At 54.1% G+C, this 21,498-nt stretch overlaps 1 protein-coding gene across 1 annotated transcript in view; it reads right to left on the bottom strand.

Annotated features, from left to right (window-relative positions):
• Window positions 1-2,251, bottom strand: part of EFNB1 (ephrin B1) — a 52,892-nt gene extending 50,641 nt beyond the window's left edge. Inside the window, exon 1 of the mRNA XM_074834884.1 lies at window positions 1,990-2,251. Coding sequence (XP_074690985.1) covers window positions 1,990-2,105 — 116 coding nt within the window. The 5' untranslated portion in view covers window positions 2,106-2,251. The remainder of the gene's footprint in view (window positions 1-1,989) is intronic.
• Window positions 2,252-21,498: the final 19,247 nt, after the last annotated feature.

The following is a 21,498-nucleotide window of genomic DNA, read 5'->3' as shown; positions in this document are numbered from 1 at the left end:
GGGTGGGAACGCCGACATTTTGGGCACTTCCCACCATCTCCCATCCCTGGGGGGACCCAGGGCTGGGTGCCCCCGAGCCCCTGCCCCACGCCAGGCACCCACAGGAGCAGCCCCCACGCGGGATGGCACGCACCCTGCGCCGAGGGCGGACAACCACTGCGCTCCAAGCTGGGGGAAGAACCAAAAAAAACACTTCAAGCTACTCCCAGTGGGGATGGACACCCCCAAACCCACCGCATCTGGGGCTCGGTGCCAGCGCAGGCAGACGGGGAGGGCAGTAGAAAACCCCCCCGGCATGCCCACCGCACCGCCACCGCCTCCTCCCAACTTCCCGGGCCTCAGCAATTTAATAAAAGCTAACACTAATCAAGCGGGTTGGAGTGCCATGGCGTCCCCCCGACCCCACCGAGCCATTTCCACCTCCAGCCGCCCTTTTTCCAACTACAAAAAAAAAAAAAAAAAAAAAGGTGTTTTCTGGAACCGATTTGCCGCCGCCTCGCCGACATCGCCGCCTCGCCGGCGCAACGGATCGATTCCCGAGGGTAAAGGCTCTTTCTGCTCCCAGCCAAGGGACACAACTCCAAAGGCAAGGAAAGGGAAAAAAAAAAAAAAAAAAACCACACCGAGGAGGAGCACGAACTTACAGGAGCCCTCGTCCCAGAGATTCCAACACGCTGGACTGGAGCTCGGCAGCGTGTGTGCACACGCGGGTGCCTGCAAAGTTGGGGTTTCTTTTTGCCCCCCCCCCCCCCAAAAAAATAAAAACGTTTGGTCGGAATATAAGCGTCCAAGCGGGAAGGTTGTCCAAATCGCTTCGGTTCTCCTCAAAAACTCTTTTGGTTTTTGGGTTGGGGTTTTGTTTTTTTTGGGGGTTTTTTTGAGAAATGTGGTGGGGGGGGGGGGGGGAAATCAGGCTAAAAGCAAGACTTTTTTTTTTTTTTAAACCGAGAAGGAGCTAAAATCAACAAACACTCCGCGATCTACAAGATAAAACCCAGCCAGAGGGCTACCAAAACCATCCTGACACCACCAGCAGCTGTGCCGAGCACCTTCCACTCCTCCGCCTCTCCTCCTCCTCGCCCTTCATCCCGGCGCGCTGGAAAAGCCCCTTCTCATTGTTCCCGCACCCCAGCCGGGGCAGAGACACGTCCGCAGACATACAACACACACATATATATATATATAATTTAGCTGTATATATAGGCGAGGCAGCGCTGTGGAGGAGCCCCGCCGCCGGCTTTGTTCGGAGCCAGACCGGGGGAGTCCCACCACCGGCCGACCCTCACCGCGGCCCGCTTTTAGAAGAGAAAACCCAGAAGAAAAAAAAAAATAATTAAAAACCAGGTAATAAATCCAACTCTAGCGTCGGCGTGGTAGAGGGGAGCGGCGATCCAGCCCGGCGGCCCCCCCCCCCCCCCCCCCCGGCCCCCTCCCGAGCACGGCCAGGCGAGGGGCGGCGGCGCCCGCGGAGACTCCCTCAAATCCCGGGGAGGGGGAAAAAAAAAAAAAAAAAAGGTGAAAAAATTAACAATCGTTCAAAATAAAACACATGTGAAAAAATCGAACAGCAATTTAAGGAGAAGAAAAGCTTTAAAAACCAAAAGGATTTTTAAAAATCGGTAAAAAAAACCTTAAAGTAGGTGGGTTTTTTTGGAAAAAAATAAAAAGGGAAAAGCCCGCAGCAGCCAAGCGCGCCCCGGAGCAGGCGAGGGGTCCGTACTCCAGCCGGGGGTCGCTCCTCTCCGTCCGTCGACCTCAGCCTCCAGCCGCTCTTCCCGGTGCCCGCTCCGCTTCCCGGGCGGGGATTTTTTTTTTTTTTTCCTTAAAAATCTTGCGGTTTTAGTTAAATTTTTTTTTTTGTTCAATTTCCCCGCGTTTAATTTTTTTTTTTTTTGTCTGGAAAAGCAGAGGTGTGGAGGGGGGGGGGGGGAGGAGGTGTGAGGCGGGTTCCCCCTCCCCGTTCCCCCGCGCCCCCTCCGCCGCACGTACTTGGGGTTACCGGCGCTCCAGGAGACCGGTTCCAGGCTCTTGGCGAGCGGCGCGACCAAGCGGCACAGGGCGAGGAGGACGCCCAGCAACCACCGCCCGCCGCGGGGCCGCGCCATCGTCCCTCGGCGGCGGGCCGGGCCGGGCGTCAGGCGCCCATACCGCTTCCCCGCCGCCTTCCTCCGGCTCCCGTCCCGCCGCCGCCGCTGCCGCCGCCGTCCCTTCCCTCACACAGCGGCGCCGCCCGCCGCGACCAGCGCTCTACTCCTCGGCACAGGCAGCGCCACGGGCAGCCCTCGGCGACGCGGCCAATCGCGGAGCGGCGCGGGGGGGGGGCCTTGCGGGGCGGGGACACGCCCACTGGCTCTTCTTAAAGGGACAGCGCACCCTTTTCCCGCCACCCCCCTTCTTTACCCCCGCACCCCACAATCGGTGACCGAGTAAAGCGCGAGGGGGGGACGGGGGTGGGGACGGGCCGTCGGGGCGCCCCGACGGCCCGTCCCCACCCCCGTCCCCCCCGGCTCTACCCGCCATTCAGCCGCGATCCAACAGCGCCCCCCAGCGGACACCGGCGGCCCCGCCCCTGCCTGAAAATCCTCCCCAAACGCGCCCTTTTGGGGAGTTTTATGAAGTTTTTTCGGCGCTTCCTTGGAGTTTTGTTACGTTCTTTAGAGTTTTTCGGAGTTTTTCGAAGTTTTCTTGTAGCTTTCTTATTTTGTTTTATTTTTTTTGGAGCTTGTTGGAGCCTTTTTTTTAATTTTTGGAGGGTTTTTTGAAGGCTTTTTGGAGGTTTTTTGTAGTTTCTTTAATATACTTTAATATATTATTATATATACTTAATATAGTTAAACTTTTTGGGGAGCTTTTTGGAGGTTTTTTTGAAGCGTTTTTTGAGATTTTTCATATTTTTTGGAGTCTGGGGATTTGGGGAAAAAAAAAAAACAACTAAACAAAACAAATTCCAGAATCAGTGCGCTTTCTATTAAGAAAATTTTTTTAAAACCTCCGGAGTCAGCTTGTTTTCTATTATAAAAATAATAAAAAACCTCTCTGGAGTATTTCTATTAATAAAAAACCCCTCTGGAGTGTTTCTATTAATAACATTTAAAAAAAAAATAAAACCCCCAAACCTCTGGAGTCAGTTCATTTTTTATTAAGAAAATTAAAAAAAAAAAACAACAGCCCTCTAGTCAGTTCGCTTTAGCTTACCAAAAAAAAAAAAAACCCAAACCAAACAAACCTTTGGAGTCAGTTTGATTTGTATTAAGAAAGTTTACAAATAAACAACTCTGGACTCACTTCACTTTCTATTACAAAAGTAAATAAAAAAACTCCAGAGTCAGTTCTCTCTCTATTAAGAAAATATAAATTAAAGCTCCTGTCAGTTTCTTTTTTATTACAAAAATTTTAAAAAAACCCTCGGAGTCAGTTCAATTTCTATCAAGAAAATTGAAAAAAACCCTCCAGAGTCAGTTTGCTTCCTATTACAAAAATTTTAAAAAAACCCCCACACTGCTCTGGAGTTGGTTCACTTTTTATTAAGAGAATTAAAAAAAAAAAGCTCCAGTCAGTTTTGCTTTCTATTACAAAAATTGACAAAAACCCGTCTCTGGAGTCAGTTCACCTTCAGCTAAGAAAATATTGGACACCCTCATTTTGCAACACCCCGAGACACATTTTTCTCTGTTCCTTTTTTATTTATTTCCACATTTCTCCGCCGGCACCTTACACTGCAAAACCTGGCTGTCAAATTTGGGTGGAGATTCGTCCGGTTTCGGCGTTTTAAAATAAAATCCCGCCGCGGGGTGCAGCGCGGTGCTGCAGCGGTGCGGAGGCTCCCCCGGGCGCTGGGGCTCGCGCTTTCTGGTGGTGCCCTAATTCAAAAGAGATAAAAATACTTGAAGAAAATACAAACAATAAAAAATTTTCATTTTTGGGGAGGGAGGATTGGGGGGGCGGCCTGCTCTGGCCCGGCTGGAGTGAGAAGTGGTACCTGCGCTGCCTGCCCTCCTGCTGCCTGCCCATTCCTCCCTATTCCTGCCCCATCACCTCTGCCGATGACATCACGACCGGTTGCCATGGCGATGCCGGCTCTCCCGGCACAGGCTCAGGTGGGGATCCCTCAGGAGGGGGATGCTCATCGTGGGCGTCCCCTGCGCCCAAACTGCACTTTGGGATCCCTTTGGGATGGGACCCTCTCACCTCGAACGAGTAGAGACCAGTTTGGGCACTGGTACATCCTCGGGATGAGGGGGACCAGCGTGCGAGCACCCGCAGAGTCACCAAAGGTCACCCGGTGCCACTTCACCGGGGTTCAACCCTTCCCAACCCTTCCCAGTGTCGCTCCCACAGCGGGGAATGCCCGCCCAGTAAAGTCACGCAGGGATAAAATCCTGCTTTTCCCGCCCAAGCTCCCCGGGAAGGAAATCGGTGGTATGGAATCAGGGCGATTCCTCAGGTGGTTCTGGGTAAAAAAAACCCAATAAATTGGAAAATGGTTCCCTGCCTCAGCTGCACTGGTGACACCGGTGACGCAGGCTGAGCTCCAGGTGGGAGCAGCTGCAGGGGAGCAGCGACCCCCCATCTTCTCCGAAAATCCTGGGCTTTGGGGGCAACTCTCGTGCTTTCCCAAGGAGCTGGACGCAGGACAGACATCACCAGGAAGCTGTGGCCCTGCCCATGCCCGCCTGCCCGCCCAGGGAGATGGGGAGTCACCTGTCCCGGAGCTTTTTCTGCCCTTCTGCTTCCCTGGCGCACTCCCAGCGTTGGCACCGACGTCCCCGTGCGCTGCACCCGGCCACGGGGCCCTCGCCCAGCCCCTTCCCCGGAGAGCAGGGGAGCGTGCAGGGAGAGAGCACATGGAGAGAGCACAGGGAGCGAGCGCGCACGCAGCTGGGGATACGGGAGCAATTCGGGGCCCGGACCGCGCTCCCCGCTCCGGCGGCTCTGGCCGCCTTTGATGTCCTGAGCAGGACGGGTTCAATGCCCACGGGTGTCACGAGTTTCCAGGGACTCAGCTCCCGCACAGGCTCCCTCTGCGGCGCCCAGCAGGGTAACGCTGTGCCGGGGTCCCACTCCGGGAGGGGCCTCCAGCCGCCCGCAGACCCGCTGCTCCCCCAGAGTCTTTGCCTACACCGGGGGGGGCCTGCAGGAGGAGAAAGGACATCACTTAATTTCTGAATTCTTCATATTTTTGGGGCCCGGGAGTGAGCACCTTAGCGCTTCCCCAGCCCGTAGATCGCGCTGTCCCCTCCCCGCACCATCCGTCCCTGTGTACTCTGGTCTCTCATCTTCTACCTTCCTCTCTTTTACCTCCCTTGAAGCAGAATTTAAAATAATAATACAATTTTGGGGGCTGATCAGGGGGATTGACCACCACCTGCTTCATCCTAAAGGTACGAGGCGAGACAGAAGTTTTTGCCCCTCTTTGGTAAGACCCAGCATCACCCCAATCTCGGCGGTTCTTCGCGTCACCCCCCTCCTCCCGAGCAGCTGCGGCTCGCAGGTTCTTCCCGTGCACAATCACACCCTCATCAAATGATGATCCGCATCCCAAAATACATTCCACAGCCACTTCATATTTAAATTACCTGAGAAATTTTACAGCGAAAGAGCAATGGGATAAAACAGAGAAAAGAAAATTTGGGCTGAACACCAGGAAAAACTGCTTAGTGCTGAAATCTGTTTGGCTGTGGGATGGTTCCCCCAGGGAAGCCTTTGAGTTATTTAAAACTCACCTAAATAAAAATCGGTGGGGAATAAACTTCACTCATCCCACAGGCATGAGCACCGTGCGACTGGGTAGATTTTCGCTCCCCCCACAACTATTTTTTGGGATGAAACAGGTGAGATCTCAGCGGGCTGAACCCACAGAGCACATGTAACCCAAACAGCTCTGCAGAGAGACGCAGCCCCGCGCAGACCGGGGCCAAAATTCATGATTAATCCAACGTTCTTTAAAAAATAAAAAAAAGAAAAACACAGGGATTTTTTGAATCGCTGGGACATCGGATGCGTGGAGATGTCTGACAAGCCTTGTACCTATTAAATAGCAAACAGCCAGGCAAAACAGGTGCCAAAAAGCCAGCACTGCGCTGCTAAATCAGAGGATCAAATTCAGAAATGAAGGTGATGTCAAGGATTTGCCTTCACCGTGATTTATACCATCATTCTTGCGCTCAGGCTCCTGGAAACTTGCACCTTCTGCAGATGTGCTGGCTGATTAAAATGATGCAACACATTCGCTAGCTGTGTAATATGATTTAAATTAAAAAGCCCATATTCTAACTGAAAATCTGCTACGGCTGCCTGCAGCCCCGCCACTGCCTCCGGTGCTTCCCACCTGCCCGGGGTGCCGAGGAGGAGCGGGGGGAGAGGCACGGGGGGACCTGGGGGGCAAGGACCGAGGAGGGAAATGCAGCAGCACAAGGCGATCGGGTTCCAGAAGGCACATTTTATGGGGCTGAGAAGTCTACTGCATAATGGTCCGGGGAAGGAAGTATTAAAATCTTTAACCAGTTTTCAGAGACGCGATAATTAAGGTGGTGTAAGCTACAATTGCCTGGAAAAAAACCAAAGGCAAGGAATAAGATTTTTATCACTTCAGAAGTGGCCACTCATGGGTTTGAGGTATTAAAAAAAAAAAAAAAAAGTGAAGAAAAAAATCCCTGCGAGAAAAAGAAAATACAAAAGGCAACTGAAGAAGAGTCTGGACAGGGGCTGTGGGGATGAAGAGCAGCAGAATTTGGGAGCTGGGAAGTCAGGGAACCTGGTTGAGGAAAGTGCTCAGCATTGTCCCAGCCCGGCCGTTCACCGCTTTAATCAGGCGCTTTAATGGAACTTGAGCACAGGCTTAATGCTTAAGCATCTTCAATGGAGTTGCTCTCTTTCATCAGGACCTCTGGGGAGGAAAGAATATTGGCTTAAATTAATGAGGCCTCAGAAATGGGTGAGAGAGACTGAACTGAGCACTTTACCCTGCCTTCTGCCAGAACTGAGCGGAGGCAGAGACGGCGGCATCCCCAGGGCAGGACAAATCGTTTCCCCCTCTCGCCACGGCGGGAGCAAATTCGTTTCTTTGGCTGTGCCCCGGACGAGGGGGAGAGCAGGGAAGCGGAGCTGGTGGGCTGCCAAGAGGGAGGGGGCAGCGACGTCAAAAACTGCATCCCTGGCAGGTGGTTGGCATCGCCTGAAAACACGAAGGGAGGGCGACCCGGGGAGCAAGCGCTTGAGCATCCCGAGGGTACTGAAAGCCCTGAAAGTCCCTGCCAGGAGCAGATCGCCTTGCTCTTCTGAAGAGTGATGGCAAGGGGTGAGAAGCGGTAGGCAGCTATTTTTAGCTCTTTGAACAATATTGTAGAAAACATAATGAAAATTAGTCGAATTGGCTGGAGCGTGAGCAGCCCTAAACTGCACGGTAATATAACAGCAAGATGGTGGGAATGTATAATATATATATTTTAAGGTAGCGATCCACTGGTGCAGAGCTTGCTGGAGGAGGCAGGAGGTGGAGTCGGGAGCATCTAACGGGCACTGCAGAGGTCATTCGTTAACATCTTCCTTAATGACCTGGCAGAACGTGTAAACAGCATGTTAATGACCTGGCAGAGATGATAAGCAGCTTGTCGATGAAATTCCCGATGTGCGGGGCTGCGCGTACTTCCACGGTCAGGGGAACATGAAAGGGGCCTAAATGGCTAGAAATGCGCACAGGAAACTTAATGATTTTGTTAGGGGAGGAAAAAAAAAACTAATCAGATCTATCTGGAGTGAGTGATTAAAAACTTGTCGGAGGGGGGAGAGCGGCAGATCGAGAAAGGCTGTTGGGGACGACAGCAGCGACAGGTCGGGTTTGATATGCAGCTATGCCAGAGCTCTTCTCATCTAGCTCTCCCAGGGAAAACATAAAGTGCATTTTCAGGTCACTGATCCACCAAAAGAAGGAAAATCCCCAAAAAGGAGCAGAAGCTGGAGGAATGGTATGTAAGCCGAGATTTTAAAACACATGGATCTGTTTTCTTTGGACCGGTAGCGGCTCGGGGAAGTCACAACTGCATGCAAATATCCCACACGGTTTTAACACCAAAGGAAAAATGATTGAGGGTGGCAGAAGAACAGAAGGTGACCTCGGGCCGTATCCTACCCAAGGGGAAACTGCCGGGAGCCCGGAGGCCATGCTCTGCACCATGCCGGCGTTGTGCCGGGGCACACGGCTGCCCGGGGCATCGCACCTCGGCTGCTCTCCCGCTTCCTGCAGCCTCTGCCCTTGGCCAGGGCAGCAAATAAAAGTGTTGCCGTCCCCAAGGTCAGATCTACTGTCCCCAAGGTCCATCCCCAGGGCCAGAGCCCGTGTCTGGGCGTGAGAGTGGGTCTCTGCTGCGGCTGGGAGAGGTTGGGAGAAGGCTGTGCCACATCCTCACGCCGCTGCTGCAGGAGGGACCTGGAGAGAGAGGGGCTGGAGGGGCTGAACTCCTCGCCCAGGGTCCCCGCAGGAATCCCGGCACGTACCTACCCGCGCAAGTGCCCCGAACAAGACGGTGATCTCACGTGAATGAGCTAAGAGCTGGCTGGGTCCTGCCAGGATTTACATGGGAGGCTCCAGAGAGTCTGTGTGTACTCACAACCCTCCCGCCACAGCTCTCCCCGAGGGGAGGAGGAGCGGGGCTCCCTTTCCTGCTTCCCCACCCTGCCCTGCCCGCTCTGGCTCCCTGGCAGCGGGCCTGCGCCGGGCGGCCCACGCTGCCTCCCTGGGCGGCTGCGTGGCCCCGGGCCAGTGAGCTTCAACACCCTGCACCCCTGAATCTCCATACCCCTGCACCCCTGCATCTCCACACTCCTTCATCCCTGCATCCTTGTACCACTTCTCCCCTGCATCCCTGAATCCCTGCATCCCTGTCCCCCTGCATCCCTGCATCCCTGTACCCCTGCATTCCTGCATCCCTGCATCCCTGCATCCCTGTACTCCCGCATCCCTGCACCCCTGCACCCCACAGCCCAGCCCCAACCACCCAGGCAGTCAGGAGGGGACCCCAGTTTCCCACAGGGCACCAAGGCTATAAAACCCTCCCCCTTAGGCAGATCGTGGTGTCATGCTGCCTGCCCCAGCCCTCGCTCCCTGCCCCACCGCGGGTTTTGCCGATGCAGCCCCGGGGAGCCCGTGACAGCGACGTTGCTTTCCCAGCCACGCTGAGACACTGAGTCCTGGCACGGAGCGGGACGGGGCGAAAGGCAGAAGAGGAAAGCGGAGAAATGATGCTTTATCTCAGCAATCACAGAAGGGATAAACTGACATCATGAGTAGTTGCACAGCAGCGTTTCTTTTGTGGGGCCGGTAATTTGTGACAGTGAACATCACTGGAAATATCTTAATTAATGTTTATTTTGATGGCTGTGTAGGTTTGGGGTGACGTGTCCCTGAGACTGGAACGGGGAGGGGGGCAGGGTGGCAGGAAAAAAAAGCAGATTTTTTTTGACTTGCTGCCCAGAACCACAAAAATGCCTTTTAAAGACTCCCTCCCTCGCCCTAACAGGCTCATCAGGAGCAGAGAAGAGATCATGGAAAGAAGAGAGATAGAAAGATAGAAATTCAGAGGAAGGGGGTGAGGGGCAAAGACATGGGAAGGAGACAGACAAACACACACAGAGCAATTTGCATGTTTTATGAGTCTTTGATTTCAGTGTATTTACAACCTCAGTGCTAACACCCTGGTGGGAAGTTCTGGAGATTACTGTATTTACCCTCTATTTTGCTTTACATCTTTATCAAGTGATCTGTCTGTCTCGCCTCCAGCCAGTCGTTTAACGAGCTGCATCTACGGCAGGTACCGGCCCGGTTCAGAGGACCCCCCGTCCGCGCCAGCCTCCGGCAGCCGTTCCCATAACCGGCACCCCGCCGGCGCTGCCCTGCCGCGAGCCGAGGGACGTCCCCACCACCCCCCGGGCACTCGGCAACCCTCTCACCAAGGGTCCCCCGCATCCAGCCTTGTGACGCGGCTGGGAGCCCTTGGGGTGCCGTGGGGTGCTGCATCCGCCCTGCCAACCGGGCCCGGCAATACAGGAGGTTTTGCTGGGATGCTGCTGGAAACACAAAGATAATTGTAGGAAACAGCAGAGATGCTGATGTCTTTTTTTTTTTTTTTTTTTTCTGGAGGGATCTCATCTCTTTGTTGCTGTCACCGGTTTTGCCCAGTTTCAAACACAAGTGACAGCATTTCTGGGATCAGGCCGGACGGTTTCTGGTTCAGCACAGGGCAAGGGGAGCCCCGAGCCCAAGAGCATTTGGATCCTAAATGGGAGAGATGCTGAGGGTGCAGAAGCTCCTGCCCCACGAGAGCGCCCCAGTCTTCTCCCATTTTTTTCCCGTTTTCCTCCTCTTTAAGCCATTTTCTCCCTGCTGAGTTCCCTGCTGTAATCAGCTGTGCCACAGAAATGGCATGGCTGGTGAGACCAGTGGATACAGCGGGCAGACACACGCCGCCAGCTGCTTTGTGTTCATTCTATATGTGAAATCAGAGAATCGTGGAATCCCAGGTTGGAAGGGACCTCAAGGATCAGCTGGTCCAAACTTTCTTGGCAAAAGCCCGGTCTAGACAAGCTGGCCCAGCCCCCTGTCCAGCTGAATCTTAAAAGTGTCCAGTGTTGGGGAATCCACCTCTTCCCTGGAGAGATTATTCCAGTGGCTGATTGTTCTCATTGTGAAAAATTTTCCTCTTGTGTCCATCGGAATCTCCCCAGGAGTAACTCGTACCTGTTACCCCTCGTCTTTTCCATGGGACTCCTTGTCAGAAGGGACTCTCCATCTTCTCTGTAGCCCCCTTGAACTACTGGAACCTGGTGCTGAGGTCTCCCCCCAGCCTTCCCCGTCTCAAGGCTGAACAAACCCAACTCTCTCAGCCTCTCCTTATACAGCTTCCCAGTCCCTTGATCGCCTTTGGGGCCCTTCTCTGGGCCCTCTCCAGCCTGGCCACTGCTTTTTTGTGTAGCGGGGCCCAAACCTGAACACAGGATTCCAGGTGTGGCCTGACGAGCGCTGAGCAGAGTGGGATGATGACTTCTTTATCTCTGCTGGTGATGCCCTCGGTGATGCAACCCAGCATCCTGTTGGCATCCAGCTCCAGAGCAACTTCTAGAAACCTCGGTGTGGGAAGCATCTTTTCTACCAAGCACCTTTCTGCTGGGAGAGACAACTTTTGGCAGGAATTTCAAGCCCTGGGTGACTCTGCCATCTCGCCAGAGAGTCCCCATCACCCAGACACAACTGTTTGATATAGAAAGAGCATTTGGCTCACATCGGGTTTTGCAGCACCATCCTTCCAAAAATCACGCCATGACCCCAATTAGCACTCCGGAGAAGCAGATAATGAGTGTGTCTTCTAATGCCCTTTTCAGCATGTTTGCTTAGTACGAATCTTATGATCTGCCTCCCTCAGTCAAGGCGCACCCATAATTCATCCCTTACTCTCCGACCCTCCGAGCGCGCCGAGCTGTGATCAAGGGAAGTTTTTCCAAAGGATTTTGGCTTCTTCTCTTTCTTGGATTTCCCCCAGATAATCGTGATCTTTTTTCCTCAGCTTTAGACACCCACACGCACACAAGAAGAAGGGATGTGCCAAGAGCAGAGCGAGGGCAGTCCTGCGCCCGGCAGCGGTTTCTCCCTGCCTGGCAGGGTGTTTTCTACCCAGGCTCTGCCGTTTGAACCGCAGGAGCTGGCTCCAGTTGGCTGCAAACCCCCCCCAGTATCGTTTCCACTCCATAATTGGGCAAGCACTGCTCTTCCTATCAGATCTTCAGCGCAAGCACTAACTAGTGTCTACAAGTCTTCAGTGAATAATAAGGAATATTCAAGGAAAATCTTGTACTTTTTCTCATCTCCTTTCTGCCAGGAAACTCATTTTTTGGGATACCTGTGGGAAGCGAAGGCAGCTGAAGCACAGGCAGCTCACAAGCACGGGCAGTTCTTACATGACTATTCATGGGCAATCTTTGGAATATTTGCTTAAACGCAAAACAGATTTGGAGGAAAAATAGGAAACCTGCAAGCCTCCGAAAGGCAGCGCCGGGGGAGCAGCACAGCGAGCCTTTGCCGACGACTCCTCGCCGTAATTCTCTGCTGCTGCTAAGCCTCATCTCGGCACTACGGGAAGCTTCTCTGCCAGCTCCTTCAGCTCATTTATATTGCTCCCCCCCACACCCCCGACATTATTTAAATCTTATTCCTTAATAACTCTACAACTAAAAGCAATTAAGGAGTTCAGTGAGCAGCATCCATTTCAGCAGTGCTCTAAAGCATGTCCAGCCCAGATAAGCCCTGCCTGGAAGGCAGCGGGAGGGCAGGGGGAGCCCAGGGGGGTGACTGGCTGTGCCAAGCCCCATGCCACGGGGGGCTCGGGGGGTCCCTCCTGCCCTCCAAGGTGTCCCCAAGCCTTTTGCTCAAGGGATGAATGGGTGATGGGGGGCATGGCCACACACCCCTTCACCAGAAGGTGCTGCTCCTCCCATAAATGATGCTTAAAAGAAAATAAGGAGAGAGAGAAATGGGATTTTATTTTCCAGTGAAGCAACAGATCGAAAGCACCTGTATCCATGAGGTAGATGGTAATTACTGGCAATAACCTACCTGCAGCTACTGCTGGGAAAGCAATGCTGAGCGAGACACGGGAGGCCAAAGGGGTCCTCAGGAAGAAGGGACAGACACAGACGGGGGCGTTCAGCCCTAAAAAGACACATCCAGCTTCCCATACGGGGCAGCTCAATTAAAAGCCAGTTCATCTGTAAGCCAAAACTGCAGAAGGGATGAAGCAGTGCAGACCTCAGGGACCAGGGCAGCGGGCAGGGACCCCCAGGGCTGGAGGGGTCCCCTTCCCCATCCTCCCCCCACCAAAGGGAGAAGCCTTTGTGCCACTGTGGAGAGCCGATATGGACACAGCCAGATGCCCAAGTGCCCTCGCCAGCACACCCCTCCAGCCCAAACTACTCTACATTCTCTCTGACAAAGGGCTTCTGCTTCCATCTCAGCAGTAATAACCACCGAGGCAGGAGAGATAACCTCTTCCCACGGCATTTTAATGAAGAAAACACCCACTGAGATGCAAACGGCAGCCGCAGCTCACTGCCTGACGATCTTCCTTCCGCCTCGCCTCACGCAGGGATGCGGTTAACCGCCCTGCCGCAGCCGCACGCAGCACCCCGGCAGCAGGGCCGCTGGCTGCAGCGGGCGCTGGCGACTCAGAAAGGGGGCTACAAACCCGGCGTGACGGGACTTTCGACGCCCCAGAGCAGGGCACCCCCAAAACAGGGCACGGGCGGGAGGGGAGGGGGCCACAGTGCCCAAAAAGAGGGGAGGATAGCTGCATAAATTAGCAGGAGGCAATTTTCCACTCATCTTCTAATCACCCGCTGCACACGCTGCTCCGCAAAGCTAATAACAAAGCAGGGTGGTTTTAGTCCGTAAGCATGCTTAAACAAAAGAGATACCGGGCTTTTAATGTCAACACATCCCTAATTGCCAGGGAGCAGGTACCTGATCCGGATAAGCCAATGCCAGCTTTCTAGTAACAGGGCTGCGTGCCCCGGGCAGGACCAGCCTCGCAGCACAGGGCCAAGCACCCGGGGCTGGACCCTGCTCTACCCCTGGTATCCGCAGCCCTCCCTGGGCCTGGCTTATCAGCCCACGCTGGTCTGGGCTGCTTTTCTTTCACAGCCCAGTCTCCAGAATTACTCCTGCCTGCCTCCATCCCCACCAGCGCTGAGATGCCAGCTGCTGTTCTAAGCAACCTTTGCTGAGGGGCAAACGCCATGAATTTTATTTCCTCTGGGGCTCCAGCCCCTGGGAACCCCATCCTGAGAGCTGAAGACCTGCTCCAAGCCACACAAGGATTCCCGATGCGGCTCGGGTGTGCGATACGCAGCTGCAGTGGGTGCTGGCGACCGGCTGTGCGTGGCACGCGGGTGGTTGTGCTGTGCTGGTGGTGCTTCGAAGGACTGTAAAGAGGAGATGGGGAAGGTGTCTGCTGCCAACGCGACCCCGCCGCTCCCTGGGAACTGCTGGTGTTTCCCTGCAGCTCCCTCAGCCTCAACAGACCCCAGCTCAGCAAACCCGCTGCCCCTGCTGATGGGTAAATCTGACTTGTCTCCAAAACCTGGCAGCTATGATGCCAGCCTTCAGTATTGTCTGCAGAAGAATTAAATAAAAATGAGAATGATTTATTGAAATGTTCCAATTTGCACTGAAAACACAAAGGATTTTTCCTCCCGGAAATGTGGTTTGCAGGTGGAGCTTTCTTTAACTGAAAAAAAAGTATGAAAGACAATTTTTTGGGGAAAAAACACCCAACCTGACAGCCTAAATATCTATTGGAAAACCATTGCTGGGAAGTTTGGAAAACCCCCTAACAACAAGCACCACAAAGGCTGCCAAATGCTTGGGTTAGAGCTGGCAAATTCACTTCTGGCAGAAAGCCAGCCCCGGCAGAGGGGCTGGGGAGCAGAAGCCTGCCCGTGCCCCCTCCCCAGGGTCCCCAGCACCCACAGTGGGCTCACCCCTAACATGCAGCTGCTGCACCCAGGACACCTGGGTCCCTTTGGTGCTGTCCCCACATCACTTCATCTAGTCGACTGCAGTCACCCCACTGTCAGTACAAACGAGAAGAAAAGCTAAATTGACCAAAACACAGATATTTGGCGTAAAGCTGATGCACCCTCAGCTCTTCTGCACAACCGAGGAGGGGAAACGAAAGCCACGAGCACGCCAAGTCCTTCCTGGTGAAACCAGACCCGGGTTGCAGCATCACTAGGGCTGACACTGTCTCCCCAATGACTCCCTCTGCATTTTACCTTTTTTTAGGGAAAATCCAGGCTGTCAGAGTGCTTTCCCGGCCGCAGCTGGGGAGCGTGGCCCTGAGACTCCCCGCGGCAGGGAGATGCGGCTCCCGCAGAGGAGCCCAGACGGGTGAGGCTCGGTCCTGTCAAAACATTTCAGAATAATAGTCATAAAGCACAGCCAGATCAAAACAAGTTAAAACAGAGCCGCCAAGGTCTGGTCACCTCATAAACTACAGATAAAGCCAGAAAGGCCTCGCTAGAGCAGGTTTGATCTTCCTCCCTTCCTGTATCTCTTTCATAAACATCTTTGGGAGCCACAGGAGAAGAGTCTTATTGATGAAGTCCGAAAACTAACATCCTATGGGTGCTGGGAGAGCCCAGCTAACTATCCCACGCTTAATCCTCCCTGTCCACGGCAGCGCCAACCTCAGCAAATCCTGCCGGCTTTGCAGAACCGCTGGCCATCCCGCCCCAAGGACTCCTCTGTTTACTTTAAGCTGATTCCTGTCAAGCTCCTCACTCAAGAAGAGAGAAAAATTGAAAAAAAAGAGGCCCTTGGGCCAGGGCTTTTCCTCTCAGCTGTCCGACCTCGGTGGGGTGTTGGTCGAAGGAGCGGGTACCACTGACAGCAGGGGAAGCATCTCAAGGGCTGTTTTCAAGCCCGAGGTGCTTTTTCAAAGCCTCCTCTACCTTCTGCTATTGTTGTGCTGCTGCTCCAAGCAGCTGTTAAAGAAGGAACATCCCTCCTGGACAGCCCAGCTCCTCTTCGGCGAGGCTGAAGCTGTAGAGCAGAGCCCTGAGGAGCACAGCACCTGTCCCCTGAATTTCCAGGCCACTTCGCTCATGCGCCATTTGGGACAGAGACTTGTAAAGTCTCCAACTTTAGATGCTCTGGGAGGAAAGCAGGGTGAGCACCGAGTCCCGGCAGGGATGGAGTTGTCCCTCGCAGCTCCGCTCCGTGCGCGGTGGCCCCTTGCCCGAGCCTGGCTGCCTGGCGGCAGCTCGCCCGGGCTGGGGCCGGTCTGTCCGCACCCGGCCGTGCTGTAATGCGAGTGCAATTAGTGTAATTAAGCTCAGCTCTTGGAAGACGTTTTTGAGCAGAGAGGTTGCTGTGCAATAGTTGGGTTTTCTAAAAGCTTTCGACAAGGTCACTCAGCAGAGGCTGGTGAGGCAAGAGAGCTGCCCCAGGTTAAATGAGAAGGTCTTGCAGATTAATCACTGGTTAAAGGCAGCAGGCAAGGATTTTGCCTGCTCCTGCGTGGAGAGGACTTACAGCAAGGTCCCACGGGAGCCTGGCCAGGGACCTCCCCTGCTCCCCTCCCAGAAACAATCCGGGAGAGGGGAGAGCGCAGCGAAGCTTGTACGTGGCACCAAATTATTCAGACAGCCAAATCTAATGCTGACACTGAAGAATTGCAGAGAAATGTAATGATCGTGTGAAAGAGGGCAATAAAATGGCAGATGAACTTCACTATTCATAATTGCAAAGTAATGGACATGAAAAGCAATACCCCCTCTGTACATGCACAGCGACGGGCTCTGTATCAGCAATTACTGGTCTTTAAAGAGATCTTGGAGACATTGCAGAGAGCTCTTTGAAGACATCCTTTCAATGATTAGTGAGAGTCAAAAAAGGCAAGTGGAATATTAAGAACTCTTAGAGCCAGAAGAGAGAACAAAAGAGAAAATGTCATTTTTCCTTCATCTGGAGCTGCGGAGCTCCTGCTGCTCGGCTCCGACTGACCCACGCCATAAAAAGAAGAGATGGTGCAGCAAAGCATCGCAACACTGATCAAAGGTTTGGGATAGCACCTGTATGGAGAGAGTTAAAACCAGGACCTCGCAGTCTGGAAAAGAGGATGAAAAGACAAATAACTTAAAATTATAGAGGTTTACAAAAGAGCGAATGGAAAAATTGACAATGCAATCCTTAGAAAACAGCTTTAATGCCAAGGAGTAGAAATACTTTTCCCACAAAGTGGCTTCATTGAATTGTGGGACTCGTCACCACCCTGATCCCTGGGATCCGCTCAGCAGCCTGAAATTGGGCAGCAAGAAAATATAGGATCAGCTCCAGAGAAATCGGGCTGGGCCTAGGGCCGTACTGGTGCTCGCACCGAGCGATGAACCTGACCCGAGAGTTTTCCCATCTCTTCAAGCGGCAGCCGTTCCCTGCCCCGGCAGAGCCCTTTGATGTGCCATGTCTGTTTGACCATCACAATCAAACAACACTTCGAGGTCCAGGAGACAAGAAAGTCACGTCCCACAAGTTCTGCACAGCTTTTCATCGAAGGTGGGGAGCTTATGGGTGAGGGAAAGAAAAGTGAAGACGATCAAGCTGGGCACCACGGTTGAGTCCTTCACCTGGAACCTCCTGAGAAATTTATTCAGCTTTCTAGGAATCCACATGTAAACAGTCTCTAGAGGGTTTTTTTTTCTGAAGCTGGGAATTTGGGGAGGGGTGTTCCTCTTAAAGCCTTCATCTAGATCCTTTCTTGCAATGCCACACTGGTTTTTAGGAAGTTTCCAGGAAATCCCCAGTCTAAAGCCTTTCTATGTTTAACACAGGTCTGTCTATGACTTGTGTCTAGAATATTTCTACAAATATTCAAGGGCTTCATAGGACTTCCCCAATCTGGAACATTTCAAGGAATTCCCTAGAGCTTCACTGACCATCCTCCATCTAGAAACTTCCCAGGAATTTTCCAGTTTTACAGGGAGTTTTCCATCTTTCAGGGGTTTTCTGGTATTTCCTTACCTACAACCCGTCTAGGAGCATCCCAAAGCATTTCAAGAATCCCACAAGGGCTCTCAGGAAATTCCTCAGTCTAGCATCTTTTTATTAAATTCTCCAAATACTTTTCGGAAACTTCCCTATCTAGGCAACCCTCAGTCTAGGACTTTTCTCAGACTTTTCCATGGCTTCCTAGAAATTCCTCAGATGACGACCTTTCCAGTAATTCTCCTGATGATTCCTAATAATTTTATTTCTGCTTTCCAGGACATTTTCACCTGTGCTTCAGGAACACCTTCAATGTTCCAAGGGAATTTCCAAAGGTTTCTTTAGGATTTTACCCCTGTTTTGTGGGAGTTTTCCCAAGCCCTCTGATTTCTGCAGCATGCCCATTGGGGTACCAACCTCCCAGGACCACCTGAGTCAGCGCAGAGGAAGGGAAGTCTCCCATTGCTATCCCACCCCTTTGAGCCATCCCGATGTCCGGATGGGGAATAAAGGTGCAGCATCCCAGAACCTGGCCACGGTGGAGCAGACTTGCTCCACGGATGTCGGTACAGCCCCACCAGCTTGCACCAGCTCTGCATGATGCACGTGTCGGTCAGCCCACAAGCCCTGCAGAGCTGGGAGGGAGCAGGGGGATCATCTCTGCAGCATCCACAACCTGCCCTTGAAGATGGGGTTTGCTCCTCACCTGCCCAAGCAGGGCGGTGGGGTGGGTGGGTGCTCTCTGGGACCTCCCCTGCATGTCCCCAGAGGCTGTGCCGTAGCGAGCAGCCCAGCCCGAGCTCCCCATTGGGTCTGAGGAGGCCGATCTGTCACTGTCAGGCCAAGAGCCGTATTCTGGGATGCGAGCCACTCTTCCGCTCCTTCCCTCATTCATCACCGCCAATTAGCGGGGCGCACATGGTCTGCAGGCACAGGGGTGCTGCGGCAGCCAGCGCTGTCACAGGCGCATGTGGCCAGATGCGAGGAGAGAAGGAAAAACCAAGTTGTGAGCAAGGCAAGATAAATAGCGGTGTTAAACACTTGGATTACTGCAGAATGCCTCCCAGCCTGGCTGCTCTTGCTGCTCCTGATGCTGTCTGCGGGGTCACCATGGTCAGCCCCCCGCTGAGGTCGCTAGAGGGGCTCAGAGCTCTTTGCAAGCCCCTCTGAGTAGCCTGGAAGCTCAACTTGGGGTTCTTGCTTCAACAAACTCAGCAACCATTGAACCAAGAACCCCCTTGCTTTGCAGCTTTGCTGCAGAACAAACATCCCCCATGGACTCCTCAGGGAGCTGGGGGGCCACCCAAGGGTCCCCAACACCCACCCTGGTGTGAGGTGACCAACGAGCTCTGCACAACATGGACAGGAGGAGCAGGATCCACAGGACCGGGAAGCTCTCCCCCAGCACAGACCCTGGGGTGCCCATCAGCCCCCCTGCCCAAGGGCTTTGTTGCCCATGAACGGCCCTTTACAGGCACGGAGCAGAAGCACTGAGGAAAGCCGGGTGCTGCACCCCCAGCACCAGTTTTGGGAACCCCTCCATGTGCACGGGCAGGGTCCTGCCACTGTCCCCCATCCAGCTGCACCCTGCCTGGCTGCTGACTCACGCTGGGTGGGATGGGTGTGCCTCTTCTGCAAATATTTTCTGGAATGAAATAGCCGAGGCCATATTTACTCTGTTTATCTTTCTGACATTATTTATTTCCTACCTGTCGATGGGAGGCTGGGGGACTGTCAGCACCAGGACGGGGCTGAGCGCGTCGCCGGTGCCGTGTTGACTTTGGCAGAGGGAAGGAGAACCCCGGCCAACCTGCACAGGGCAGGATGCAAAGTGCCTCTGCGGTGTGCAGTGAGGATGAGGAGGCAAGGAAGAAGCAGGCAGAGCTGTGGCATCGAGGGGAGGGAGAGCTGGGTCCAGATCTCCTCAGAGAGGGGCTGCTGGGCTGCGGGAAGAGCATGTGGGCAACAAACACGGGGCAAGATGGAGAAATTGGTCCTGCTGCCCCATTTTGCAGGAATTGGGTCTGCGATGCCCCAGGGAATGCAGGCAGGAATGAGGGCTGGGGCAGCAGAAAGCAGCTCTCCTCCTGCCCCCCGGCTAATTCTGCAGCCAAGTGCTTCGCAGCGATCCCCAAAGGGCGGCGGAGCCAGGGGTGGACAGGGGGCAAACGTGGTGCTTTCCTCCTCCACCTTCCTCCTCCTCTTCCTTTCCCACCACCAGACCTGCAGTCTGGGCTTTTTGTTGGCAATAACCCCCTCGATTGCAAAATAACCCAAAGGACCCCAAAAGCAGCACCAGCTCCCTGACCCCGGGGAAGAGCCACCCTCCTGTGCCCAGGGGTTTTGCACGAGCTGCTGGGGACATGGGCGAGGGGTGACACCCACAGCTGGGGCTAGGCCGGGTCAGGCGGAGGGGTGCTGCACCCACAGGACTGACCTGGAGGCACCCGATTGTGCAAGAGGCAGCTTAGAGAGGAACTGGAGGATTTGGATCCTGTTTCTTGGTTAATTCCCCTGACATCCGATCCCTGGGGAGGAAGAGAGGATTCCTCTGCCCCCGTCAGAGGGGACTTAAGAGCTAAAACCGGCGACTAAGCAGAGCTGAAGCATCTGCGTGACGAGCTCTGAGCCTTTCCCAGAGCCCTGACGCTGGGGGTGATGCCTCGGGCTGGGGGTGCAGGATTAGGGTGGGTTCCTGGGGTGATGCACAGCCCCGGCGCTGCCTGCGTGAGGGGGGACATGGGGGGACAGTCACTGGTGGCCACCCAGCCCTGCTGCTGCCAGGAAACACCCAGCTGTTTAGGAGAGCGGATTTCTAATGAAGCTGAGATCACGTTGCCGTTTAACTTAAGCTAAGGCCATTTTCTCTCTAAATCCTTCCTAATTCCTCTCAGATATTAATTATAGCATATCATACCCAAGCCCCGGGAACGGTAGCTCTTCCCGATATCCCATGCCGAGTGTTTTCCCCGAGGCCCTGTTTGCAGCCAACACTCCTCGGGCTAAATAAGTCCCTGGCCTAATGTGCTGACTTAAATTAGATTTGGACCCTCCATCCCTTCTCCGCTGCTTTCTTCTCATTTCCCTAAACATGCCTCACAGATAAAACAGAAGGGATTTGGAGAGACAGAGCTGGCTGCCTTCTCCAGCTCACTTGGAGCGCGGGATACGGGCTTTGCCAGGGGTCCCTCTCCCAGGGCCAGCCCCTTGCTGCCAGCAGAAGTGCGTGTGATGCAGCTCTGGTGTCACCACTGTCACCCCAGGGGGCTCGGGTGGGCTTTGCAGTTCTTGCTGCAGGGCTGGGGAGGCTGCAGTGAAGCTGTTGTCGGAGCCCTGGGGCACTGTGGGGCTGTCAGGCCCTGAGCAGTCTCACCTGGGACTCCCCCACACCTGCCCCCGACTCCATTTAAGCCCAGCCTGGAGCCCTTAACCTCTTCTCCACCTTGGTGTGGGCATGCCTGTCTCTAGCCCTGCCTCTAGGATGGACCTGAGCCATGAAGGTAACTTATCTCTGGGGTGGGACTGTGGATGCCCATTGTGGCTTGTCCTCAGCTCCAGGGAGACTTCATGGGTGGGCAGGGGCAGGAGGGAGGTGGGCTGCACACACCCCGCAGCGGGGGTGGCTTATGGGGGGACCCTGCAGCGGTGAGCTCAGCTGGGGTTTTGTGCTGACCTTTGAGCTGAATATTGCTTTCATGAAATCGCAGTTTCAAGGGAAAGAAGGGAGTGCTTGCTCAGCCTCTCTACAAACAGCTCACGCCCTGCGGACCCTGGAGATCATTCCTCGCAGGCAGATCTCCGGGCAGAGCAGCTCTCCCCTGGTCTGTGCACGGCTCTGGCGGCAGGGAGAGCACCCAAGGGTGCTGGGACCACTCCACAGCCTGAGTGACAGCTGGCTGGTACATCCACCATGCCCAGGGTGGGAGATTTGGGGCTGTCATCGCTTCTCTGCTGTATATGCAGATGTGCCG

This window comes from Strix aluco, chromosome 10 (genome assembly GCF_031877795.1).
Source record: "Strix aluco isolate bStrAlu1 chromosome 10, bStrAlu1.hap1, whole genome shotgun sequence".
Taxonomy (NCBI): Eukaryota; Metazoa; Chordata; class Aves; order Strigiformes; family Strigidae; genus Strix; species Strix aluco.
This window is presented reverse-complemented; position numbering and strand designations above follow the sequence as displayed.